The 23,079-nt window shown below is 38.7% G+C and overlaps 1 protein-coding gene and 1 long non-coding RNA gene across 2 annotated transcripts in view; both read left to right on the top strand.

The window, feature by feature from the left end:
• Nucleotides 1-7,317: 7,317 nt before the first annotated feature.
• Nucleotides 7,318-23,079, top strand: part of LOC127505206 (uncharacterized) — a 29,762-nt gene continuing 14,000 nt past the window's right edge. The window contains exon 1 of the long non-coding RNA XR_007927642.1: nt 7,318-8,264. This is a non-coding gene — a long non-coding RNA (uncharacterized LOC127505206). The remainder of the gene's footprint in view (nt 8,265-23,079) is intronic.
• On the top strand, nt 13,116-16,751 carry sox18 (SRY-box transcription factor 18). Its single transcript, XM_051880590.1, has 2 exons — nt 13,116-13,790; nt 15,104-16,751. Exons 1-2 carry the CDS (start codon nt 13,397-13,399, stop codon nt 16,048-16,050), a joined length of 1,341 nt encoding a protein of 446 aa, XP_051736550.1. The 5' UTR covers nt 13,116-13,396; the 3' UTR covers nt 16,051-16,751.

The raw sequence follows: 23,079 nt of genomic DNA on the forward strand, positions 1-23,079 counted from the left end.
GAGACCGGACACAGAGGTGAGGAAGGTGACTACTTATGAAGGGAGTGCTGATGAGTGATAATGACGGTGAAGGTCTTCAGGTGCGGGTGATGATGATAGCGTGCAGGTGCTGAACAGAAGGGATGCTGGGAAACGTAGGGAAACCCCAAGGTGGCGCTGAGGCCATCACCACCATGGCTCCTCCCTCCAGCACCACTGCCGATGTCCACCATCCTGGCTGGTGACTGTGACAGTATATCCCCCTCCGGCAAGGCGCGTCCTTGCGGCTTAATGGAATATCTAAAGGGGAGGGCCGGAGGGGGTTCAGGAGGTGGATGGAGTGGTGAAATGGAGGATGCTGCTGCTGGTGGCTCAGGAGGAGGACGGTTAAACTGGAGGATGAGCCAGGTGGTGACCCAGTCCCCAGCCAGGATGGTGGACATCGGCAGTGGCGCTGGAGGGAGGAGCCATGGTGGTGATGGCCTCAGCGCCACCTTGGGGACGAACGAGGGCGATGGCGATGACGGATGAGGAATCCATGGTGCAGATGGAGCGGGTTGATGCCGACGACCCAGGCGACTGCAACGGAGCCGCAGCGACGACCCTCAGAGATGAATGCAGAGATCCGGAGGGCTCCGTGAAGCCGATGGCTTGAAGGTCCCAGCAGACGTCAAGGGAGGGAGGAGCATAGGTGAAGGAGTCGGGGCGACGGGTCGAGGAGGAGAGACGAGGACAGAAGCCAGAGGCGGAGCCACGGGATCCTTACACCTGGAATGAGGTGGCTTACAGTAGGCCCGCGATGTTACTACGTCACTGAGAGGAGATGACGGTGGTGCAGCGGGACTGATGGGGGACAGCTCGGGCAGGACAGAAGACATGGTTGGGGTCAGGGAAGAAGGCAGGGATGGTGAGTTGACCAAGATATCTAGGAGAGGAGGCTGGGAGGGACCAGTGAGCCAGTATAGAGTGGTTAGGCAGCTGGGGAGTTGAGTTTACAGTTCAACACTCTTATTTCTAATATAATGTAATTTTTGCTTATTAGTATGGTTGAATTGGATCATTGAGGGTCAGCAATAAAGACATTGATTAATAAAGTGAGATTAAATACATAAAGTATATTTGTGTAATTTAATATATTTAATTATTACAGGTTTGTGTAAAATTCTGAGATTGCATTTCACTGTTGTTATTCATTTTGAGCAATACTGAATGTTTTTGTGCAAATGAGATGAGTAAATGCATATTCACATTTATAGAACTACAATAACCATGCACACACAGCACACACAACACCTCTGACCTTCATTTGAGACTGTCCTCCTCCAAAAAACGACCCTATAGGTTGTTTTTTTCAAGCACCCATATTTACATTTTAAAGTCATGCGCCCTCTAGCTGGCGTAGAAATAATGACAGTGTCGTGTTACGTCTGTTGTCATGAAATGGCGTAGGAACTTCAATATTTTGTTGTAAATTGAAAAAGTAATGCGTTACTTTACTAGTTACTTGAAAAATAATCTGATTTCATAACTCAAGTTACTTGTAATGAGTTACCCCCAACACTGCTAACAAGTGCTTTAGTCAAATGAATGACCAAAGAGATTCATACAAAATATGACTTTGAATATGAATATGACTTGTGTTCGTCTAATCTTTTGTTTGTTTCATTTGTGAGGCATTTAGTATTTGCCAGTAACTGAAGTAAATAGAAAAGTAATTTAGTAACACAACCTTAATCTGATTTTGTTTTGTGCATTACTTATAACACGTTTTGTAACATTTTTACACTTGTAACATTTTTGTATTATTGTTACTCTTGTAATGTAAAGAGCGTCACGTGCGTGGTCCATGAGGGACTTCCGCCATTTTACTTTTGTTTTGTAGTTTGTTTATTTTGGAATTATTAAATTGTGTTGAACGTTCGCTGGTTCCCGCCTCCTTCTTACCTGATCTACTAACCTCGTTACACACTTTATGGTAACACTTTATTTTACAGTGTTCTTGTTACATGTAGTTACTATTCCATAAACTGTGCATAATTACATGCAATTAAACCTAAACCAAACTCTTATCCTAACCCTAAGCCTATAGTAAGTACATTATTAAATTATTATTACTCAGTACTTAAATGTATAATTATACTGTAACACAAACACCTTAAAATAAATCTGGTTACACTTTATTTTAAGGTGACATTGTTACAGTGTAATACTGTAACAACTGAATGTTCATTACTGAGTAATATTAATTAACAACATGTACTTATTATAGGGTATGATTAGGATTTGGTTGAGGGTTAGTTGTATGTAATTATGCTTAATTTACTGTCATTACTATGGTAAGTAACATATGTAACAAGGACACTGTAAAATAAAGTGTTACCATACATTGTAACCCACTTTATTTTGAGGTATCCGTGTTACAGTGTAATTATACATGTAAGTGCTGAGTAATAATAATTAAATACATACACAGCAAAATCCCCAGAGTTAAATCAACTCTGCTCAGAGTACATTTGGTCCCTCTCTAAATAGTGTTAAAATAACACTGAAGCACAGTTAAAGTTAGTGAGATAATTAAGCAATTAATTAAGTGATGATTGAGCATTAGTGATGAACACCTGCTATTAACAAGCAGAATCACTGAAGAAAAGAGAAACACAAGAACTACAGCTGACTTCAGTCACAGCCTACTTTAACACTATTTAGAGAGAGACCATATGTACTCTGAGTTGATTTAACTCTGGGGATTTTACTGTGTACTTACTATATAGTTTTATGGTTAGTTGCATGAAATTATGCATAATTTATAGTTATTACTACAGTAACTACATGTAATATGTGTAACAAGGACACTGTAAAATACAATAAAATAAGTGTTATGGTAAAGTGTTATCAAAATGTATCTAGAAGTTAAAAACTAGTGGCAACAAATCTGTTTCCCTTTCCCTCATATGTGTTTGGGTGAGTCCTTCTAATGTGCATTACATGTAACAAATTACCTGTTTTCTAGTTTTACTGCTGGTGTTACCAGTTTAATATGTTACATGTTCACTGTAAAGTGTTACCAAAAATCTGAGCTCATAACAGAAGTCAAGAACAGTGGCAAAGTGCAACAAATCTCTATTCCCTTCCCTCCTATGTGTTTGGGTGAGCCCTCCTTTGACCTGCAGGTCATGCCTGACCACGCAAACTCTTTTGCTGATAGAAGGTCAGCTGACGTCCTGTGGTGCTCCGTTTTGTTGCAATCTGTGATCGCTGCGCTCAGGGGTTTGGGCCAAGTCCATGTGTGTCCAGCGCTGATAGCATTGACCTAAGAAATCACCACATCTGATTTACGCTCCCACAGTGGAATTACAAAAGCAGGCTGGTTATCTGCACACCAGCTCGTCTTATTGAATTAAACAAGCCTCCCTCGTTTTTTTGCCCACCCGAGAGTATAGATGGAAAAGAGAGATTGGTTCCGGAAATATACAAGAGTTGAGTTAAAGAGTTTACAGCATGAAATGAGAAATGAAAGACAGAAAAACACAGCAGACAAAACAGTCCCAGATCTATTTGTTGCGTAGCGCAGGAATACGTGAAACTTTGCAAGATTCCTCCCAAAGCCGTGTCTTATCGTGAGGCTGCATCATAAATCGTGCCACCCTCTGCTTATATCAAAAAATCAATGTATTGTTCATATTTCAGCCAATACTTAACTAGCATACTGAGATAAAACGCTAAAAAATATCAGGAGATTTAACCTTCCAGGGTTGAGCGCCAGTTCATTAAACACTTGAACTCTGTTTTACTGTAGCCTAATATTTGGCAGACTTGTTTTAATAGTAATAATTGCTTTGAAATAACGATTGATAGGTTTAATTTTGAAGTGTCATATGAGGCGAACAGCTGTTAAGTGTTTAAAGGTGTGGTTCACATTCTTAGGGTATATATAACAGTATTATGATACTAATTGCAAGTTTGTGGTTAACAAGATGTGGTTAACATAAAAATCCTCAAACCTCCCTCTGATTTCAAGACAAGGCAGAATGGGTGATATAGCGACATATCGCAATAGGACAACCACTTATACATACAGTGAATCTAAATAGCCAAAAAAATTAAAAATGTTTTGACAGGAAACTTTATAAAAACTCATCAAGTCAGAAATATTATTTAACATAATAACATTGTTACACCTATACATGATGCCAAATTTTACAGTGTTTTTAGCTTTTGCTTTTTTGTACATATTTAAATACTATCCATTACTTATTTTTTAAAACATTAAATATTATAAATACAACATTAAATATGATAAATATTTTCCTAAAATAACACTAATAAATAATACATTGTGGATTTTGTGAAAGTAAGTAATAAATAAATAATACAATCATGATGACAAATATCACAATGTAACAATTTAAAACATAAAATGCAGAATATATATATATATATATATATATATATATATATATATTCTGCATTTTATGTTTTATATTGTTACATTGTGATATTTGTACACTGAAAAAAAAAACTTTTTGGTATAGTAATATATATTAAATTAACCACCATAATTTTTACTTAGTAAAATTAAAATTCAATGATAACTAGAATTTCCTAAGCGAAATTTGAGATATATGCACGTCTAATTCATGTAATAAATAACTAGGTGGAAAGAGTAACTCTTATTATGTTTTTGCTTGTAATATTTACATGTTTTATAGTCACTGCACATAAACCTAGAAATATGAAGTAAATTTTAATCTAAAAGTGTAGTGTGTTTGAATCCGCAACACCAATATGTGCATGTTAACAAAATATATAAAGTAAATGCTAATAAATATTTTTGCCAGCTATATCACTATAACAATACAATGGTAGGATCGGTTTAAGATAAAAGTCACATGAGCCTTATCAATCATTTGATTTCATTAAAATTCCACCCATGTAGCATTTTCATTCTTTCACCAGTTAGACCTAAAATCGCAACCTACAGTAGCTGCAGAATAAAATTTGTCGAATTTATAAGAAATTACCACCTCGTAAAACAGTTACTGTTTCTTATAAGATCAGGTTGGATATTCACATTTAAAACGTATGCATTTTTATCTTTCTGGACTCATTTAGACTCATTAGCACAACACAGATTTTAGTTTTCCTATAGAGTTTTTACTTTCTACCACCAGGTTGACCTGATAGTAGCTGTAGACTAAATTCCTCACCCTTATAACAACTATGTAGTTTATCATTTAGCACAGTTTTAACCCACAGGGTTCTAATCACACACACACATAACATCTATGGTTTTGCCTCCCAAAGCCATTTTCATCCTCTCTGTCTCTGTGACACAGCCACAGCGCTGAATACACTGCACTTCCATCTGCCTGTTCCCGCACTGCAACTGCACTGTCAGCGAGTGGATATTCTTATACCCAAACCCCGGCGCTAATCAGACTCACTAGCCTAGCATTGTTTATCTATGTGAGATGACTTTGATTCCTCATTCTGTTCCGTCAGAAAAAAAAAAATGTATTTAAATAAATAGCTCTGACTTCCTTTGTCTCAAGCCAAGTCACTATCATAACATGACCGGTCAGAGGGCCAGAGGAAGGTAACAGGGAGATGGAGCGCGGCTGCAGGCTGCAGATAGAAGAGGTGTACCCTGGGAAAGTGACCTACGCTCCGCCACACCTCAAATCTCTGTAAGACACTCATATATGATTATTAAACATAAGGGAAAGAGAGAGAGACTGACAGGCAAGGCTTAATTTAGTCACTTCCTAACCGAGGGCTCCAGCAGTTTTGTCCTCAGATTACTCAGATGGGATCATCAGACAGGAATGTGGAAGACAGACTGAGAGAGAGAGAGAAATGTGATGTGATGTCTGTAGCAACTTTAAAAATAGATCAACTTTGGAATAAAATTGATATACAGTCATAATTTTGTAGGTTATAATTAGTGTTTATTGAGGCCATATGCAAAAGTCACTTTAGTGGGTATACGCATTTAAATGTTTTTCTCATCCAGTGCAAAAATACTGATGACTCATCATAGTCATCAAAATCTATGCACAACATAGATTTTTGTCCAATCAGATGCTCTATAGAATGAGAATGCCCCGCCTCTAAAGTCACCTGCAACAGAGTAGCAAAAATAAAATCATGTACCTGATTTAGTATACACTACTGTTCAAATGTTTGAGGTCTGCAAGGATTTTTAATTATTTTTTAAAAATCATTTTATGCTCACCAAGACTGCATTTTATTTGATAAAAAAAACAGTAAAAACAGTAATATTGTGAAATATTATTACAATTTAAATAACTGTTTTTTTATTTTAATATATTTTAAAATGTAATTTATTTTGATGATGTCAAAGCTGAATTTTCAGCATCATTACTCCAGTCTTCAGTGTCACATGATCCTTCAGAAATCTTTCTAATATGCTGATTTGCTTCTCAAGAAACATTTCTAATTATTATCAACATTGCATATTAAGCAGTTGTGCTGCTTAATATTTTTGTGGAAACCGTGAAACTTTGATTTTAGAAAGTCCTTTGATTAATAGAAATTCCAAAATAATTAATTTGTATGTTGAATTACGGAAGTAAAATGGATTGTGAAGGCTCATTCATGCTGGCTTAAAAAGAAACTTTTCATGCTGGCTTAAAAAGAGACATTTGTTCCTCTATTAACTTCCCATTAACAATCTTTTTAATATATTAGGCAGCTCAGACAAATCCAATTATTCTAAAAAATTATTCTTATAAAGAATTTTTTTTTTCTTTTTTTCTTGCTGTTCTCGATATTTTGGTAAAAATGGTAAACAGTCTAGATTTGCAAGATTCAAATAAACTTCCAAATAAGTTTTCCTCACATCAGTATCATAATGCTAAATGCCTGACGTCTGCTAAATTAATAAATGTGTGTCATAAAGAGTACAATGGCTGCACTGTAAACCCAAATAAGTTGGCAAAACTCAAAAAAATCGAGGTAATCAGTTACATCAAATTTACAAAAAAGTTAACAAATTCCAAATTTAAGTAAGCAGAACTGGCAGATTTTAATTTTGTACTCGTACATAGCATGCTGGGAAATAGAAATCCCAGCCCAGTTTCAGGTAAATTTAAGTTTGTCTAAATTAAAATAAACAAGTTCATAAAACTCAAATCAATGAAACAAAAGGTATGTGTCAGTTTCATGAATGCAAAAGAAAAAGAAAGATCTAAATACTTTAATTTGATTGAACTAATTTTTTTTTTAATTTGAGTTTGCCCTACTCAAACAATTAATTATTTTGAGCATTACGGTTTACAGTGTGGAGTAAATGTTAATGAAAATCTGTGTGGATGTGGTATTGTATGGATATCAATTGTTTCAGTGTGTGTGAGAATATTGTTCACTTGGGGGATTCCCAAACATAGCTGCTTCCATCCATCGGCACAAACTTCCCTTCATCAAGCGGTAGAAAATAGTGTATGAATATTTCATAAAACTTTTGGCACTAACACACAGACATACACACACACTCCCTCATAAATACACTAATTTGGACCAACTTCAACATATTCATGAATAATCAAAGCACACGCAAACACACACTCATTAACAAAGTCTTTGTTCATCAAAATGCCTGTATTTGTGTATTGGTGTGTGTGTGTGTGTGTGTGAGTGTGGTATTGTGTCTGTGTGTGTCCTTCCCCCGTACAGTAAATAAAGAAATAAAAGATGAGAGAGTGTTGTGAAGTTCTCCTCCTCTAGCCGCTCAGTCTGGAGTCTTGGCCAAATTTCCGCTGTGGTGTAGGTGTGGTGCCCGTCTCTCGTTCTTTCACATAGACACAGAGACAGCGGCAGACAGCGTTGAAGTGGGAGTGCTGTCGCTCTCGGCGGGCAGGAGTCCAGCGATCTGCCACGCCAAACTGGGCACCTCCAGAAAAGGACCCGAGGGGTCGGGCGGGTCAAAGGTCAGCTGTCCTTTCTTTTCCTCAGCATTCCCTCTCTTTCTCTCCCGTGGTATCTCTCGATCTTATCAGGCCCCGTCACGACGGCCCTCAGGAACATCCCTGACTTCCTGTTTCTGGAGGTGGTGGGGCGGCAGGAGGTGGACTGGAGGAATGGTGAGACGGCCGCACACACATTTACTGTGAGAATGTCCAGGGGGGAATGCGGAGCAGACAGCCAGGCGAAGACCACTGTCACGTAGCCAACTTTCACCATCTAAGAGAGGGAGAGACCTTCCCGTCCATACGGCCCACGCAGTATTTGCCGGTAAATCACTGACGCAGCAGAAGCGTGTATGTGTGAGTATGTATTTATTTACATTTAAGTTATATCACAATCATGCCATGCCAGATCTAACAGGCAGTGTGAAATAAATGTTAAAACTTTAAAAAGGTTTTCCAGTTGCCTTTTTTGTGAGGTAACATACCAAAGAAATTTGCCACAAGAGGCAGTGTGATACAGTTGATTTTACCACAACTAAAGAAAATCCCCTTAACCATGGTAAAATTATTGTAACATTTTTTTTTTCTGGCTTGTAATTATAGATAAAAAAGGTGTATTTCATCCCTCCCCCTCCCGCCAAAAAGAAAAAGAAAAAAATGTATTTTGCAAGAAAAATAAAACTACAGCATGTTTAAGGCCACATCCACACGAAGCCAGAGCTTTCCCTATCTAATCTTTTATTTTCCTCGTTCTAAAATAAATTCCACAAACACAGAGTCCCTATAAGAAATATCTGCGTACACATGAAACCACTGTAGCCGACTCAGAACAATGTAGTATACATGCCAGACCAGTATGTGGCGCTGTAATTCTGCCACAGAGTTACACTAAAAATGGGGAATAAGACTTGGAGCATGTGCATAAACCTTGCACGCTGTATATAAACTTTAGTAAAGCTTAGTAATAAAGTTTTACTTTAGTAAAGCTAATAGGCTCGGTAGCTTCTGTGGCACGAACACAAGCATGCAGTCTGCCATTGTTGTTGTTGTTGCTGTTACGTGACATAGCGGTGTCTGACTAGGGTCGAGACGTGGGGTGATGACATCATCGTTTCACAAAATATATGAATTGGCTGTACACATGAAAACTCAAGGGTGTCATTTTCAGATTTAAAAAAAAGTGGTTTCAAGCTCCCAAAACGGCGGATCCATCTGGACGAAACGCTGATATGATACAAAATTTTTACGTATACAGCTAAACCCATCTCTGTGTGAACGGGCTCTAAGACTATTGATTTTTCTTTTGCATTTTTTCATAACCATTTAGTACATTTTCTTTACAAACCTTTAAAGGGATAGTACACCCAAAAATGAAAATTCTGTCATTAATTACCCTCATGTTGTTCCACACCCGTAAGACCTTCATTCATCTTCAGAACACAAATTAAGATATTTTTGATGAAATCCAATGGCTCAGTGAGGCCCAGAAAAAATGCCTAGAAAGCTACTAAAGACATATTTAAACCATTTCATGTGCCTACAGTGGTTCAACCTTAATGTTATGAAGCGATGAGAATACTTTTTGTGCACCAAAAAAACAAAATAACGACTTTATTCAACAATATCTAGTGATGGACGATTTCAAAACACTGATTTTTTTTATAGTAAACGAGGCTTCGTTACATCATAAGTGTTTCGAAATTTCAATGGTTCACCACTGGGGGGCATGACTTTGGCAGTTTTATACACGCTCCGAAACACTGATTTGAAACAAAAGATTCATAAAGCTTTGAAGCTTCATGAAGCAGTGTTTTGAGATCGCCCATCACTAGATATTGTTGAATAAAGTCGTTTTTTTTTTTTTTTTGGCACATAAAAAGTATTCTTGTCACTTCATAACATTAAGGTTGAACCACTGTAGTCACATGACCTGTTTTAAATATGTCTTTAGTACCTTTTCTGTGCATTGATAGTGTTAATTATCTTGCTGGCAATGGAGGCCTCGCTGAGCCATCGGATTTTATCAAAAATATCTTAAAGGTCTTACGGGTGTGAAATAACATGAGGGTGAGTAATTAATGACAGAATTTTCATTTTTGGGTGAACTAACCCTTTAAAGTTTCAATGCAATGGAAGTATAGTACCATATTTTTTCTTCCTTATGAGTGAAATGGATTTTCAAAATGCAAAAGAACTGGTCCTGTATGGAGCATGGTGATGAAAAAAAAAAAAAATGGGAGGAAAATTTACATTTCAACGTTTTTGCGTTCTTTCGCAAATGTTTTGCGTTCCCTCTAGAAACTTTGCATTCGCTTGCAAACCTTTTGAGTTCTTTGCGAGCGAACGCAAAGTTTCTAGGGAGAACGCAAAAGCATTGAAATATTTTTTCCCCTCCTGTCTCATATTTTTCCATCACAATGTCTCTTTAGGGGCTCCGTAATTCTGTCCATTGCATGTCGAAAAAAAAAAATGCATGAATGCATCATTCACATTAAGATCAATGACATGTATTTAGAAAATAGATAGTGTGAATTTTCAATTCATATCAGTTTTAAAATTTCTTAAATGAAATGTGCCCAATGCTTGAATTTTCTCATTGATAATTTTCCATAGCATGGAAAAAAAATTACGATTTTCAAAAGTATAATAATGTATAACTCAAAAATGATATGATCATGTTTAATCTATTATATTCATTATAAACTTATAAACAAGAGCAGAGAGACATTTGCTCCTCTATTAACTTCCCATTAACAATCTTTTTAATATATTAGGCAACTCAGACAAATCCAATTATTCTCAAAAATGATTCTCATAAATCTAATGTCAAAACTGTCCATTACTGGCAGGTAGCCTAAAATGTGTGTTTCATTTTTTTTTTTGTTCAGTATATTATTTAAAATGACTGAAATGGCCGTTCACACAGAACATTTTGAATTCCACTCTGTTGCTTTTCCATTGCTTTTCTATGCAAATATGCGCAGATGTGTTTGACCTTTGCGCTCTTTGTTCTAAAAACATAACGCTCAACTTAAAGAAAATGTAACTTTTAAAAAATATGTAGACCTTAGCATTTTTTTTTTCATTCCATTGCTCTGCATCTTACATTTTTAAACGCAAAAGCATGTTCTCTGTGAACGGCCCCTTAGCTCAACCTGATTGCATTAATGCGTACCGCGACAGTAATTTTAGGCTCAGATCAGGTAGAAAAAATGGTAACTGCACATTGGCAGCTGCACATTTCCCTTTTTACACCCATCACCCTCTCTGCATAATAGCTCTCTCATCTTCCCAAAGGTAAATGTCAGGACCATTATATTTCAGAAAATGATGACAAGTCCTCATAGATAAAACAATAAAAAGCCTCTTGTGGCCTTTTGTGGCCTGTTTCTGAGCTGCCTACTAGTCTAATGGAGCTAAATCCACTTCAAATACACATAAAACTCCATTTCCCTCTCACTGCGATTCTGTGCGGCCTGAACTCTCATGCCTCACTTTGCATTTATTCATAGAGTTGAGAATATTGATGTAGTGCTCAATGGGGGAAAAAATTGGCTGAATGCAGCCGTCTAAGACTGGATGAATTACATAGGTGTGGAGACAAGAAACCACAGGCCTAATTTGTGGTTTTCACATGGACGTTTGAGAACGTTTAAATGTGGTTACTTCACATTCTTATAAGGTAAATCAAAAGCCAGCTTTACGTTTTATACACATGCACTTGTGTACATTTAGTTTTAAACACATTCACAATCGGTTAGTGTGCTGAACTATGCGTAGCATTAAGAGTGAAGGTCTTTAACTTTCACATCCTCTTGAGTTAAAGGAGGTTAAGTGATTGTGTTCAACTGTTGTTGACCGTGACCCTTTTCAAAGGAGAGAGGCAAGCCAACATCCCATCTCATTAAGAGGTCAGCCTCCCTGACCCAACCAACGTTCAGTGTTTCGTCTATTTTTATAATATCAGGAGTGATGGAGATTGGACTACTCTCTTTCACATCATTGGCAAACATAACTATTTTTATATTCTCATGAAGTTAATGAAGCTCATTGTGAAGTGTGAAGTTCATTGTAATCGCAGCTGTTTAATGCCTCCTCCTATGCTGCATTTTTTCACTAACAGCCGTGCAATAAATGCCGCTGTCACCCAGAGCACAGCAGTGATTTCAGCTCATTAGACTATAACAATAATGTTTAGATGAGCAATAAAAATACTTACGTGTTTGCAGACAAACCCAGACAGGGAATAACGCCTCAGTATGAAATTTTTAAGTCTTAGTTTTGTCTTTTGACAAAAAAAGTAGTCTTTTGTCAAGTCATGAAAAATACATTTTCCTACATTTTTTCCCACAATAAACAGGGGGAATAACCAACATAAATCCTTAAACAGCTCTAAAAGTACAACCCGAAACACATTTCTAAAATACTTTGAGAAAATACCAACAGTAAGTACAGCGTATGAAACACTGCTCATATAAATAAGTTACACTGTAAGAAAATGTTGTAGCTCATTACCTAAAAAATATATGCTTATATAGCCATATATATTATTTAATGTGACTAAATTACCTGGACTATATTGGGTTACACCAATGTAAGTAATCTTTTAGGGGTTACATATGATAGAACAAATTTTTTAGGGTAAAAACTGCATGTTTTCACTTTTTATAGTGTATTTTTAAATAAATTATGGGTTGACCACAAATATTTAGCTGTGAAAACTGCCTATAAATCACTTTAAGTATAGTTATTTCATGCTACCAAGAAACCAGAGAGCAGGCTTTGCTTTATATTCAGGGCAAAGGTTGAATGCATCCAAAATGGTTGTATTCCATTAGTATGTGTGTTGGGTTTGTGTTTTCTTCACTTTGCATTGACTGCCATGTCTTTACATTCTCACTCATTGTTACAAGTTGTTAACACTCAAGTGCACAGCTTTCTTTGTGGTCCCGGCCCCCCAGTACAAACACAGTTAGTGAGTGTGTGTGTGTGTGTGTGTGCGCAAGTGTGTTATGATTTAGTGTATGTGCCCTATATGAGTGTGTGTACAGCAGGCCTAAAACAATGGCCCTCTCAGATTACATCTCTCTGTCTGTGGAGGCTGTAAAGGGGGGGCAGGAGTACTCCCACTGGCTAAACCTCCCGCCTCTCCTGTCCGGGCCAACGCTCTGATTGGCTCAGGCCATGTATATATTTACAGCATGGGTTCACCAAAACTCACTACAACTTTCAAACTCAGCACAAGAACTATATACCATCTGGAGGGCAGGAGTTACAAAACACTAACATCTGTGGGATTTTATACTTCTGAAACATCCAAAACAGAGCCTTTTCTAACTTTTCCTTTTTTTCTGGCTTGTTTTATGATTCGTTTCATTTGTGTTACTGGTCAGTCTGTATTTAAAGTAACTTAAAGTAGTATAAAGGCGTCCTGGTGTTCCTTCTATCCAAAGAAAACAGCTTGCTTTAACCGTGGTGGTCTTGCTGGAATGAATATATCTGAGTCTAGTTGCTGTCAAGAGGCCAGTTCTCAGCCCAGCCAGGTTGTGGAGCGCGGGACATGGGGTGCCTCCTCCAGCACTCCGGGCCCTGACCGGGGACATAGTTTTGACCGCAGCCGGACCACAGAGCTGGCACCGGTGCCCGGCTCTGGACTGCGGACGGGGTCCCGAAATGGAGGGGCCACAGCAGAGGCCAGGACTGGAAGCCCGGACTCAACTCGCCCTGGAGCTCTGACCTTAGGCTCCGGTGAGGGGAAATCAGGGGGGGAGTCGAGGATCAGGAGGCCGATGAATGCCTTCATGGTGTGGGCAAAAGATGAGCGCAAACGTCTGGCCCTCCAGAACCCAGACCTGCATAACGCCGTGCTCAGTAAGATGCTGGGTAAGACATTCTCTATGCAACATGGGGTTAAACTGGGGTCATTCTAGTACTTCGGCAGGGTGCAATGTCACAAACATGGCATATTTGAAAAAGGCTGCTTCAAAATCAGGTTGAGTTAAAAAAAAAAAAACATATTGAGTTACCTAATTATTAAAATTGATAATTAATAAAATATAATATTAAAATAAAAATAAAAAAACCCCACAAAGTTTGTATACTTTATTTTAAGGTGTCCTTGTTACGGTGTAATTATATATATATATATATGTACTGAGTAATATTAATTAACACCATGCATTTACTATAGGGTTAGGGTTTGGTTTAGGGTAGTTGCATGTAATTATGCATAATTTACCATTATTACTACAGTAAGTACATGTAATATATGTAATAAGGACACTGTAAAAATACAATATTACCCGTTAGGTTGATAGGTGGTTAATAGAGGAATAATTTTGGTCTTGAGATACATAAATATTATACTACTTGACATTATCACTTAGAAAAGGGCCGTAAAATAAATGTCATAGTGAATATAATAATTTAAACATGATCATTTTTGTATTTATTGTTAAAATGATACTTGTGTTGCACAAAATTATGTCCCAGTTCACATCCTGTTTCTTCTACAATCAAGCTGTTTCATTGTTGTTTAATCTAACTACAAGCTAAATGTTATATTCATGCTTAAAACGTACTTATTTCAGTTTATTACTATAAAACTGAACTTAGTATGCAGCTCACAATTATAGATGAGAAAACAAGCCTTGGGCACACATGAAATGGAAGACATTTAAAAAGTTTGTGAATGTTGCACAATATTTGTGTTTGGCTGTTTCTCGGGGAGGCGTTTTGATGTCCTTATTTTTTGAAATACAGGGCAGTGGCAGACACACAAGCTGCCGATTGTCTGCAGCTATTGACCCATTAATAATTCAAATACTACAACCCAACCCTGTGTGCCCAGCACCAGTTACATGTAATGATTTGCTCATGTCAAACTCGTTTGTCAGCTTATGTTACATACATCTATTTTCACCAAACAAAACAAACGCTGCTGCAAACATAATCATTGTGACAGCTCTTTTAAAAATTTGTGCATGATTACAGAGAGCTAAATTAAATACTTTTTATAAATAACCAAATGAATCTGACTCAATAACCGGGGGCTTGATTGTTTCTATATTAAATTAGAACAATTTAGATAATGTTGTAGTGATAAAAATCATATTTATAAACCACTAAAACAAACAGTGGACATAAAAAGAAGCTTGACTCCTGAATCACTAACACTGATTGGATGATGTTTTTAGGTCAGTCCTGGAAGGCTCTAAGCACACTAGACAAGCGTCCGTTTGTGGAGGAAGCTGAACGGCTCCGCTTGCAGCACCTCCAGGATCACCCAAACTACAAATACCGTCCTCGCCGCAAAAAACAGCCCAAGAAGATGAAACGAGTGGAACCGGGTCTGCTCCTCCAAGGCCTGGCCCATGGGGTCGCTGGAGGTCCGGGACCCGGAGATGCCTACTCGCCGCACCGCCATGCCCATCATCTGCTGCCTCCTCTGGGACACTTCCGAGAGCTCCACCCCTCTGGAGCTCCAGAGCTGGAGAGTTTCGGCCTGCCGACGCCGGAGATGTCCCCACTAGACGTGTTGGAGGAGGGAGGCGGAGATTCTGTGTTTTTCCCCCCTCACATGCAGGAAGATGTGGGTCTGACTTCATGGATAAACTACCACCAGCATCCAAACCATCAGACTGGCCACCACCCTCACCACAACTCCCATAACCTCCAGCATTCCCACCCACACCTCAACCAGAAGTCTCCACTGGCCTGCCTCCCACTGCAGGAGAAATGCCTGGTGGTCGAGTCCACGAACCCTAATGGCCTCTACCCCAACATGAGCCTCCCAGAATCCTCCAAGGCTCCTCACACTCCCACACCTGCAGGCTATTATGGCCAGATATACGGGAGCAGTCAGCCCCAACCCGCCTTCACCTCTCATCTAGGCCAGCTGTCTCCACCACCCGAGACCTCGGCAGTGGCTCAGGTCGCTCCGCCCTCCATGGACGCTGTGGACCAGCTGGGACCCTCAGCTGAATTCTGGGGCGAGGTGGACAGGATTGAGTTTGATCAATACCTGAGTGCTAGCAGGACTCGATTGAGCAGGAATGCCCCTTGTGAGGAGAGCAGTGCTTTGATATCGGCCCTGTCCGACGCCAGCAGCGCCGTCTACTACAGCGCATGCATTACGGGATAAAACTGCGATCTCCACGTAGACCTGAAGTCTGGTGCACATATGAGTCTCAGATCTTTTGAATTATTCGAGTTACCTTCTTCAGGGAATCATCTTGCCCGGTTTCACGAATCACTGGAGGTTACTGAACTCTATACATGTCAAGGATGGTTCTCACAGTATAGACTTCACTAAATTGCATTTCACAGTATGACTAGTCATTTCTGGTCTTGATAACCTGTACTTTCTGAGACTGTGGTCGAATTTAACCGATAATTTTGCTGACTCCATCCAGCTACTGTATGCTTACGGTCTCAAATGAGGGTACTGGGACGTGGAAGTCAAGAATGTGAATATTTTTGCTATATATACATATGTCTTTCTATTTGCTTTTTATATTGTTTCTATTTTTATAGACATTTTATATAAGGTTGTATGAAAATATGTTTTGCACTGGGTATGTGAAAACCACTCAAGACTCTTTTATACTGCACTTAATATCTTTCAAATACACTTTTCCATGACATCTGTAGTATTTGGATCTATTGGCGACTAATTTATCGTGCATTCTTCCCTTTTTGTGGCTGATATGTTTGAATTGGGCATTTCATGTGGACATGAAATTTTGTAATCCTCTTAGCACTTGAGGAACGTGCCGAGTTGGTAATAACTCTCCCCCTTTTGGTAATAATTATCTTCAAATAAAAAGAGTTTGCAATAAAAAATGTCTCAGAGCTATTAAATCAAAGCAATTAAATTGAAAACACACAATTGTACATAGTATTTCACTAACACACTTTCCCACACCACAGAGTGCATGTGCTTTTCTAGATGTGTTTTCTTCTTAAAAACAGTTAAAAAAAAAAAAAATTGTATTACACATCAAAATGTATCAATGCATTTTTTTTTTTTTTTTTTTTTTTTTTTTTTTTTAAATAAAGTTGTCACTAAATGTTGAGTACTTGTCAAAATCATTACACTTGCATTAGGTACATATTTGCCTGATTTATGTAAAATGGTGATGTGGCTGCAATTGTTGTTGCCTTTTGAGAGAAACAGAGAGCGAGAGCAGGGCCACAATGTTTAAGTTGTAATCCAGTCTCGTTTCTCTGATTCCCTCCTCCAAGATTTTTGATCAGCCACAAAATGAGTTTGGCTCTTTAAGCTATTTTTTCCCCTAAAACCACGGACAAAAAGAAAACATTTTCGACCGAGGAGAACAAAACTGAAACTGTCTTCTCTTATGTCTTCATGCAAAAAAAGGCAGCTCTGAGATTAAAGAAATGCTCCCTCATGTTGATTCATTCAATACTTGAGAACAAAAAGATTGATATAAGAGTGTTTTTCAAGAGGGAAATTAGTCTTTCCAAAGCATTTACATTTCAGGCAGGATGCCTAGTGCGTGTGTTCTTTACATCAAATGATACACTTCATGTGTTCTTTTCCTCCATATCATGCTGACTATATTCGGATGTCTGTTGAATGACACCACAGATTCTGTTGCCAAGACGTTAAGTGGGCTCAGTTAGGTCCAGGTCAGCTGCCGTGCAGTAAAGTTTCATCTCGCCAATTAATTAGCCATAAAATTAGCAGGAATGTCAAAACAGAGGAAGATCCTGGGGAAACTGGGGATGTTGGGATAGCAGGAATCTGTGTGTTGGAGAATATCTCCCTGTATGTGCAGCAGGGGGAAGGATGTTAAAGGGAAGAGGAGCTTTTTTCACCCCTGACCGGCTCCCTAAATGGAAAGAACAACACTGACCGATCATGCAGGTCCAGTAATTCTGAAGTCCAATGTGCAGGTCAGCAAAACGATGTGTATTTTGAGCTGCGCTCTATTTTTTTGTGTGACAGACCGAAAGAACGCTCGAAAGGCTACTCTTGTGGTCGTCAGTGGTATTGCGCCATTTCTTTCATAGTTTATGGTTTATTGACCATTGTAACTTTGTGAACACTTAAGCAGGGTTTTCATGACATGCCCCCCTGGTGATTTTTTATTTATTTATTTTTTCAAATGTAACTGATTGTAAAGCTCTTGACTTTTTGGAAAGATTAATAATCAAAACTCAACCCTGCAGGCTACAGGAATCTCAAGTTTAAAACAATGTTTCAACTTAAGCTAAGAGATCTTAAGTCTTTGTATCTCATTATCAGTCAACAACCAGTGTTTGTTTTCTAATATTTTTGGGTCTAAAAATAAAGAGGTTCAAAGCGTTCTCAGTGTCTTTGAACATTTTTGCTACATTTTTGCTTACACTGTTTCTACACCTGCATAGTTCTGATAATAGTAGGGCTCCAGACAGAAAAATTTGGATTTTTTTTATGTTGTGTTGGCTACAACAGCCAAATAAAGTTTTTCATATGGTTCAGCCTTAAAACTGGTTATCATATGTATCTTTATTTACACGTTGTAATATTTAGTAAATGTAAATCTCACAATTTACTATACATCACATTAACAGTTCTCGATTCATTTCAAATCTGACCAAAAAAAAATGACTCTGTCAGTGGAATTAGAAATGCTCTAAATTATTCACTGAGTGAGTCTGAATTACAACAATTCATAAGAGTCATTTGTTATGCAAATCGGACATCACGGCTCACGCTGTGTTTGTTGGTGCAGGAAACACTGGCCGACTTTACAGAGATGAAACCACATATGGACCCACACTGAATTATTGTTGAAAATGTTTATTTTTTGTCACACTTACTGTGTCACAGTCTGGAGCCCTAAAATATGCTGATATTAAGAATATAAAGGCTAGGCTTATTGAGGAAAGGCATGCAACTTTTTCTATTAGACCTAGTTGTCTTTTTTCTATTTTTCTAATATTTTTTTAAGTGATTAGATAGTTTTAGCTTAGTAAATGACAAAAATGTATTTAAAAACTACCGTACACTTACATTGTATCTGTATCTCTTTTTTACCCTATAAATTATTTATGCCTCAGATCATGCAGAAACAAATGCTGTCATGTGTTCTGATTTTTGGGAACGCAATGGTGTGAGACAGTTCGAGGAGGCAATTATTCCAAATCATTTTGATGACAGACTTTGGCTGAAGCATTTCGGAATGACTAAAACAGCATTTGATGTTGTGTGCAATGAGATTGGTTCACTTCAGACATTCTACTAAGTATAAGTAACTACATGTCAACTAACTCTCATTTTATTAGTCTTAGTAGACTGTTAGGGTTCGGGTTAGTAGAATCCAGATGCACACTGTTAGACTTGTATTCATGTAGCATGTTTCTGTGTTTTATGCGTTTGCGCATGTGGGAGTGTTAGTGATTTCATGTGTCAGTAAGTAAGAAGGCGAAAGATGTTGACCTGTGTAAGTGTTTTATTATTGCAGCTGAAGAGTGCATGTGTGTGTGTGTATGTTTTTCTTCGCACACTTGCTTCAGCTTTTCCATCAGGCCAAACAACGGACTCTCCCCAAAACCCCGTCCAGCAAACCTACTGCATGATGTCATCTGTATATTTTCTGTTTCTTTCCTCTCGTCTTCTTCTTATCAGGAAGTGTGGCCCCCTACTATACCCTTACTCTTCCCCTCTTGGACAGGAAGTTGCTCTGCCTCCCCTTCCTGTGTAAGCAGCAGGACGTGGCGCATATGTGTGCGCGAATAAACATGCGTGTACCCGTAAATGCGTAAAGGAACCAAGCTTCTATTACAGGACTCACTGACCCTGTTTACACCTGGTAGATGCGTGATGTAATATGCATCTCAGATGTGTCTTGAGAATAGATTTAAATGGAGGTTGGCTTTTGATTTCATATATATATAATGAGCTCCCTCTGTTGCTCTGGCTGAAGGGATAACAGTATATCCGGGAGAGATCTAATGTAAACAAATAAATAGTAGCAGGCACGACTGAACAAATATGTGTGTTCTCTTGTGTAATGTTCTGGATGGGTGTTAAGGGGTGGGTTTTAGGGTAGCGCTGTGGGGTTACTGGCTTGACAGTGGAAACGCAGCTTGATTTTAGCCTCGTGGCTCGAGGTCCAAGGCTATTGGTCCTGCCGGGCACGCTGTCAGTCCTGGCTCACACTGGTCCCAAGAGTGAAAAAAGTGACTAATGGGGTCACAGATGGGCCAGGCTAGACTTCAGAGGTGCAAGGAAGAGCCCAATGTTGCAGTCAAAATCATATATTAGCTTCTGCTACTTCTATACAACTAAATCTGAAACATCTTGAGATCATTAGATGGATATATTTAACATTTTTAGCACTGATAGTACATGAAACATCGCATTGACTTACTGCAACTTGATCCCTCTGAGTAGGTGGCTTTTTTAATAGAATTTTATTCCAGAGACAGTGCTCGAAAACTGCTGGTCGCTGGTTCTTGACTTCCTGTGTCCAATCTTTATTGTTGAGCTAGAATGTCTCCTCTGACTTTCTCTTTCCTGAACTGTCGGCATAATTTACGAGTGTGGCTATGCACAGGCCTGGTGGTTTGGTGGCCTTGGGTTTGTGTGACCCGTGGGTTGTGGGTTCAAACCTAGGACAGGACGGTAACTGTGACCCAACCAAATGGACACATGCCATTCCACTCTGAGCTTCAAAGACAGGTTGTGATGGCTACAGTTAGAACAACCTGCTAAGACTTCTATGCATTGGCTATATGGGTGGTTTTATGGGATATATGGGAGATTTCAGCATATCTGATGCGTTAACACATTTGTATTTGTTTAATTCCACCTTCATTGCATATGAAATATGTGCACTGATCAGGCCTGTGCGCTTTTACAGTTGTAGTTCTACAATTTATTGCAATTAAATGATGACTGCATACTGAGACTTCACAGTAGGTCCAGGAAATGACTATAATGTAGCAGCGCTGTGCTGTAGAATTACAATAATTATCTGTGTCTGCATTACAGTAATCTCGAGTATATGTACACAGTGTTTAGGTTCTCAGCATGTTCCCAGCATTTTTTATTTTTTTATATTTGCTGATTTATTGTGCTGCTTTTTTTTTTTTTTTTTTTTTGTCACATTTAATTGCATGTTTTTATATAACAGTTAGTTCCGGTCCTCAAATCTGATTGGTCGAGCAAGAGTGCTGATACAGCACTGGGACTTTTCACTGTTCATATCACTCCACTTGTCTGTGTTTGTGGAAAAACATAGATATTCTGGCCGAAATTAAGAATTCATTCCTATGACTTAATTTGTGGATATGTTTTTTGAACAAATTCCCTCATTTTAGGTAAATTATGGCCAAGTTGTATTAATTTTTTTCCTTGTTTTAATTTAGTTAAATTGTGGCCATGAGGGAACAAATGAATAAATCATGGGAATGTTTTTTTATCATGTGCTGGGCTCTGTCTAACACAACGAGAAGGCCAGAGTCAGAGGAACGTAGTGAGCGAGTCGGGGTGTAAGGGAGGATTTAATATGGTAAGCAACTGGAAGCCAGTGGAGATCATACAAAATTGGGGTGATATTGAGGAGCACATACTTCCCAGGATGGACGGTACAGGTGAGTATACAGGTAATGGTTGAGGTTTACAGGCGAAGGAGAGGATCACTGGAAACTGGAAAAACAAGGAGCAAGTAGGAGATGGCTGGAGAATCACTTTGGAGAAATTACTGGATGTAAGTAGACAAGTAAGTAGTCCTTATCACGATCAGATGATAAGTGTGTTTGAGGTGTGTGCTTTTATGCCTGAGGTGAAGAGTGTGCTGATGAGGTGCAGATGCAAGAGATGGCTGAGTAAGTGGAGGTATGGAACAGGAGGGATGCTGGGAAATGTAGTGTGCTTAGGTGACAGGGCTGGTGATGGGAGTTTGTGACAGTAATGCCATAATGATAATTTTAAAATAAACATATATTTATATGATTATCAAACAATTTCACATGATACAGTTATTTTTTATGACTGTAAGCTTGCATTTATATCAGTGTTAAATTGTGAATACATAATTTTATTGTAAGATATTACTTCTACATTTTGGCAATTGTTTACAGTTTGCTCTAATTGTTAAAGTAGCAGTCGATTGTGTTATTCCAAGACAAGCAGCACTTGTGAGGGGCCATTTTCTCCATGGCTTTCTACAGTTTCCATGACAGTGCCATAATTGACAGTGCAGCGTCTGTGAGACGGGCTGCTGACCCGGAGTGACGCCTTGCTAAAGATCGGGGAGCGAGCCAGCAGACTAAAACAGCCCTCATAAACGCTCCGTTCTTTTTTGGGGGTTGTTTTGGGTGTTTTTTGATGTTTTTCTGTTTCGAGGTTATTTTTTCCTTTCACACAATTCCCCTTCTCAGGTTTCCATTTTCTCTTTTACAAACATATCATTGTGAGTCTCTGTCTCTGCAGAGTCAAACAGGACTTGGACCTGAGAGCAAGAGTGTGTGTGTGTGTGTGTGTGTGCGCGCTCTCACCCACACACTCAGCACATACTACTAAAGGGCTAGTCACTGCCCTGGCCCGGAGGTTACGAGGGTAGTGTCTCCACTTGGTCTTTGACAGGGTAATTTCAATTGTTGACTCTCTCAGACACAGTCAATCACACACACACACACACACACACACACACACACATACACACACACACATACAGTAAACTCACATCCCTTTCCCAGGACCCACAGTCTCTTAACCCGCTGGTGCCATGCGGCCGTTGTGTAACATCCACCCAGGCTCTGTATGTTATTTTTTTCCTTTCTCATCCTGCCTGTTATTTGCCATCCATATAATTATAAAAAACAACTCTATGCCCTTGATGAGTGATGTTTTTTCAAATCTCTGTGATGTAAAGACACTACCACTTACTCACTGATTTATCCTCACTGTGTTAAATGGCTGTTTCCGTAGCGATGTGACAGGGCTCTGCAAACTGAGGACAAAACTCTTTTTTGTTTGCATTAAGTGGTTTTCTCTGGGAGAGAAGAAGACAGCGAGACCACAAGTGTGGGGAGTGGCCAAGAGCCAAAATGTGGGGGGAGGGTGGGGGTAAATGAGGGTAAAGAAAGAAAGAAAGAAAGAAAAAGAAAGAAAGAAAGAAAGAAAGAAAGAAAGAAAGAATAACAAAGACTCAAA

This window comes from Ctenopharyngodon idella, chromosome 22, assembly GCF_019924925.1.
Source record: "Ctenopharyngodon idella isolate HZGC_01 chromosome 22, HZGC01, whole genome shotgun sequence".
Classification (NCBI taxonomy): domain Eukaryota; kingdom Metazoa; phylum Chordata; class Actinopteri; order Cypriniformes; family Xenocyprididae; genus Ctenopharyngodon; species Ctenopharyngodon idella.

Bases quoted from the DNA above. Each gene is read 5' to 3' on its own strand.
- sox18 (XM_051880590.1), top strand. From the start codon at position 13,397: ATGAATATATCTGAGTCTAGTTGCTGTCAAGAGGCCAGTTCTCAGCCC. The intron at 13,791-15,103 runs GTAAGACATTCT...TGATGTTTTTAG, and splicing joins CGTGCTCAGTAAGATGCTGG to GTCAGTCCTGGAAGGCTCTA.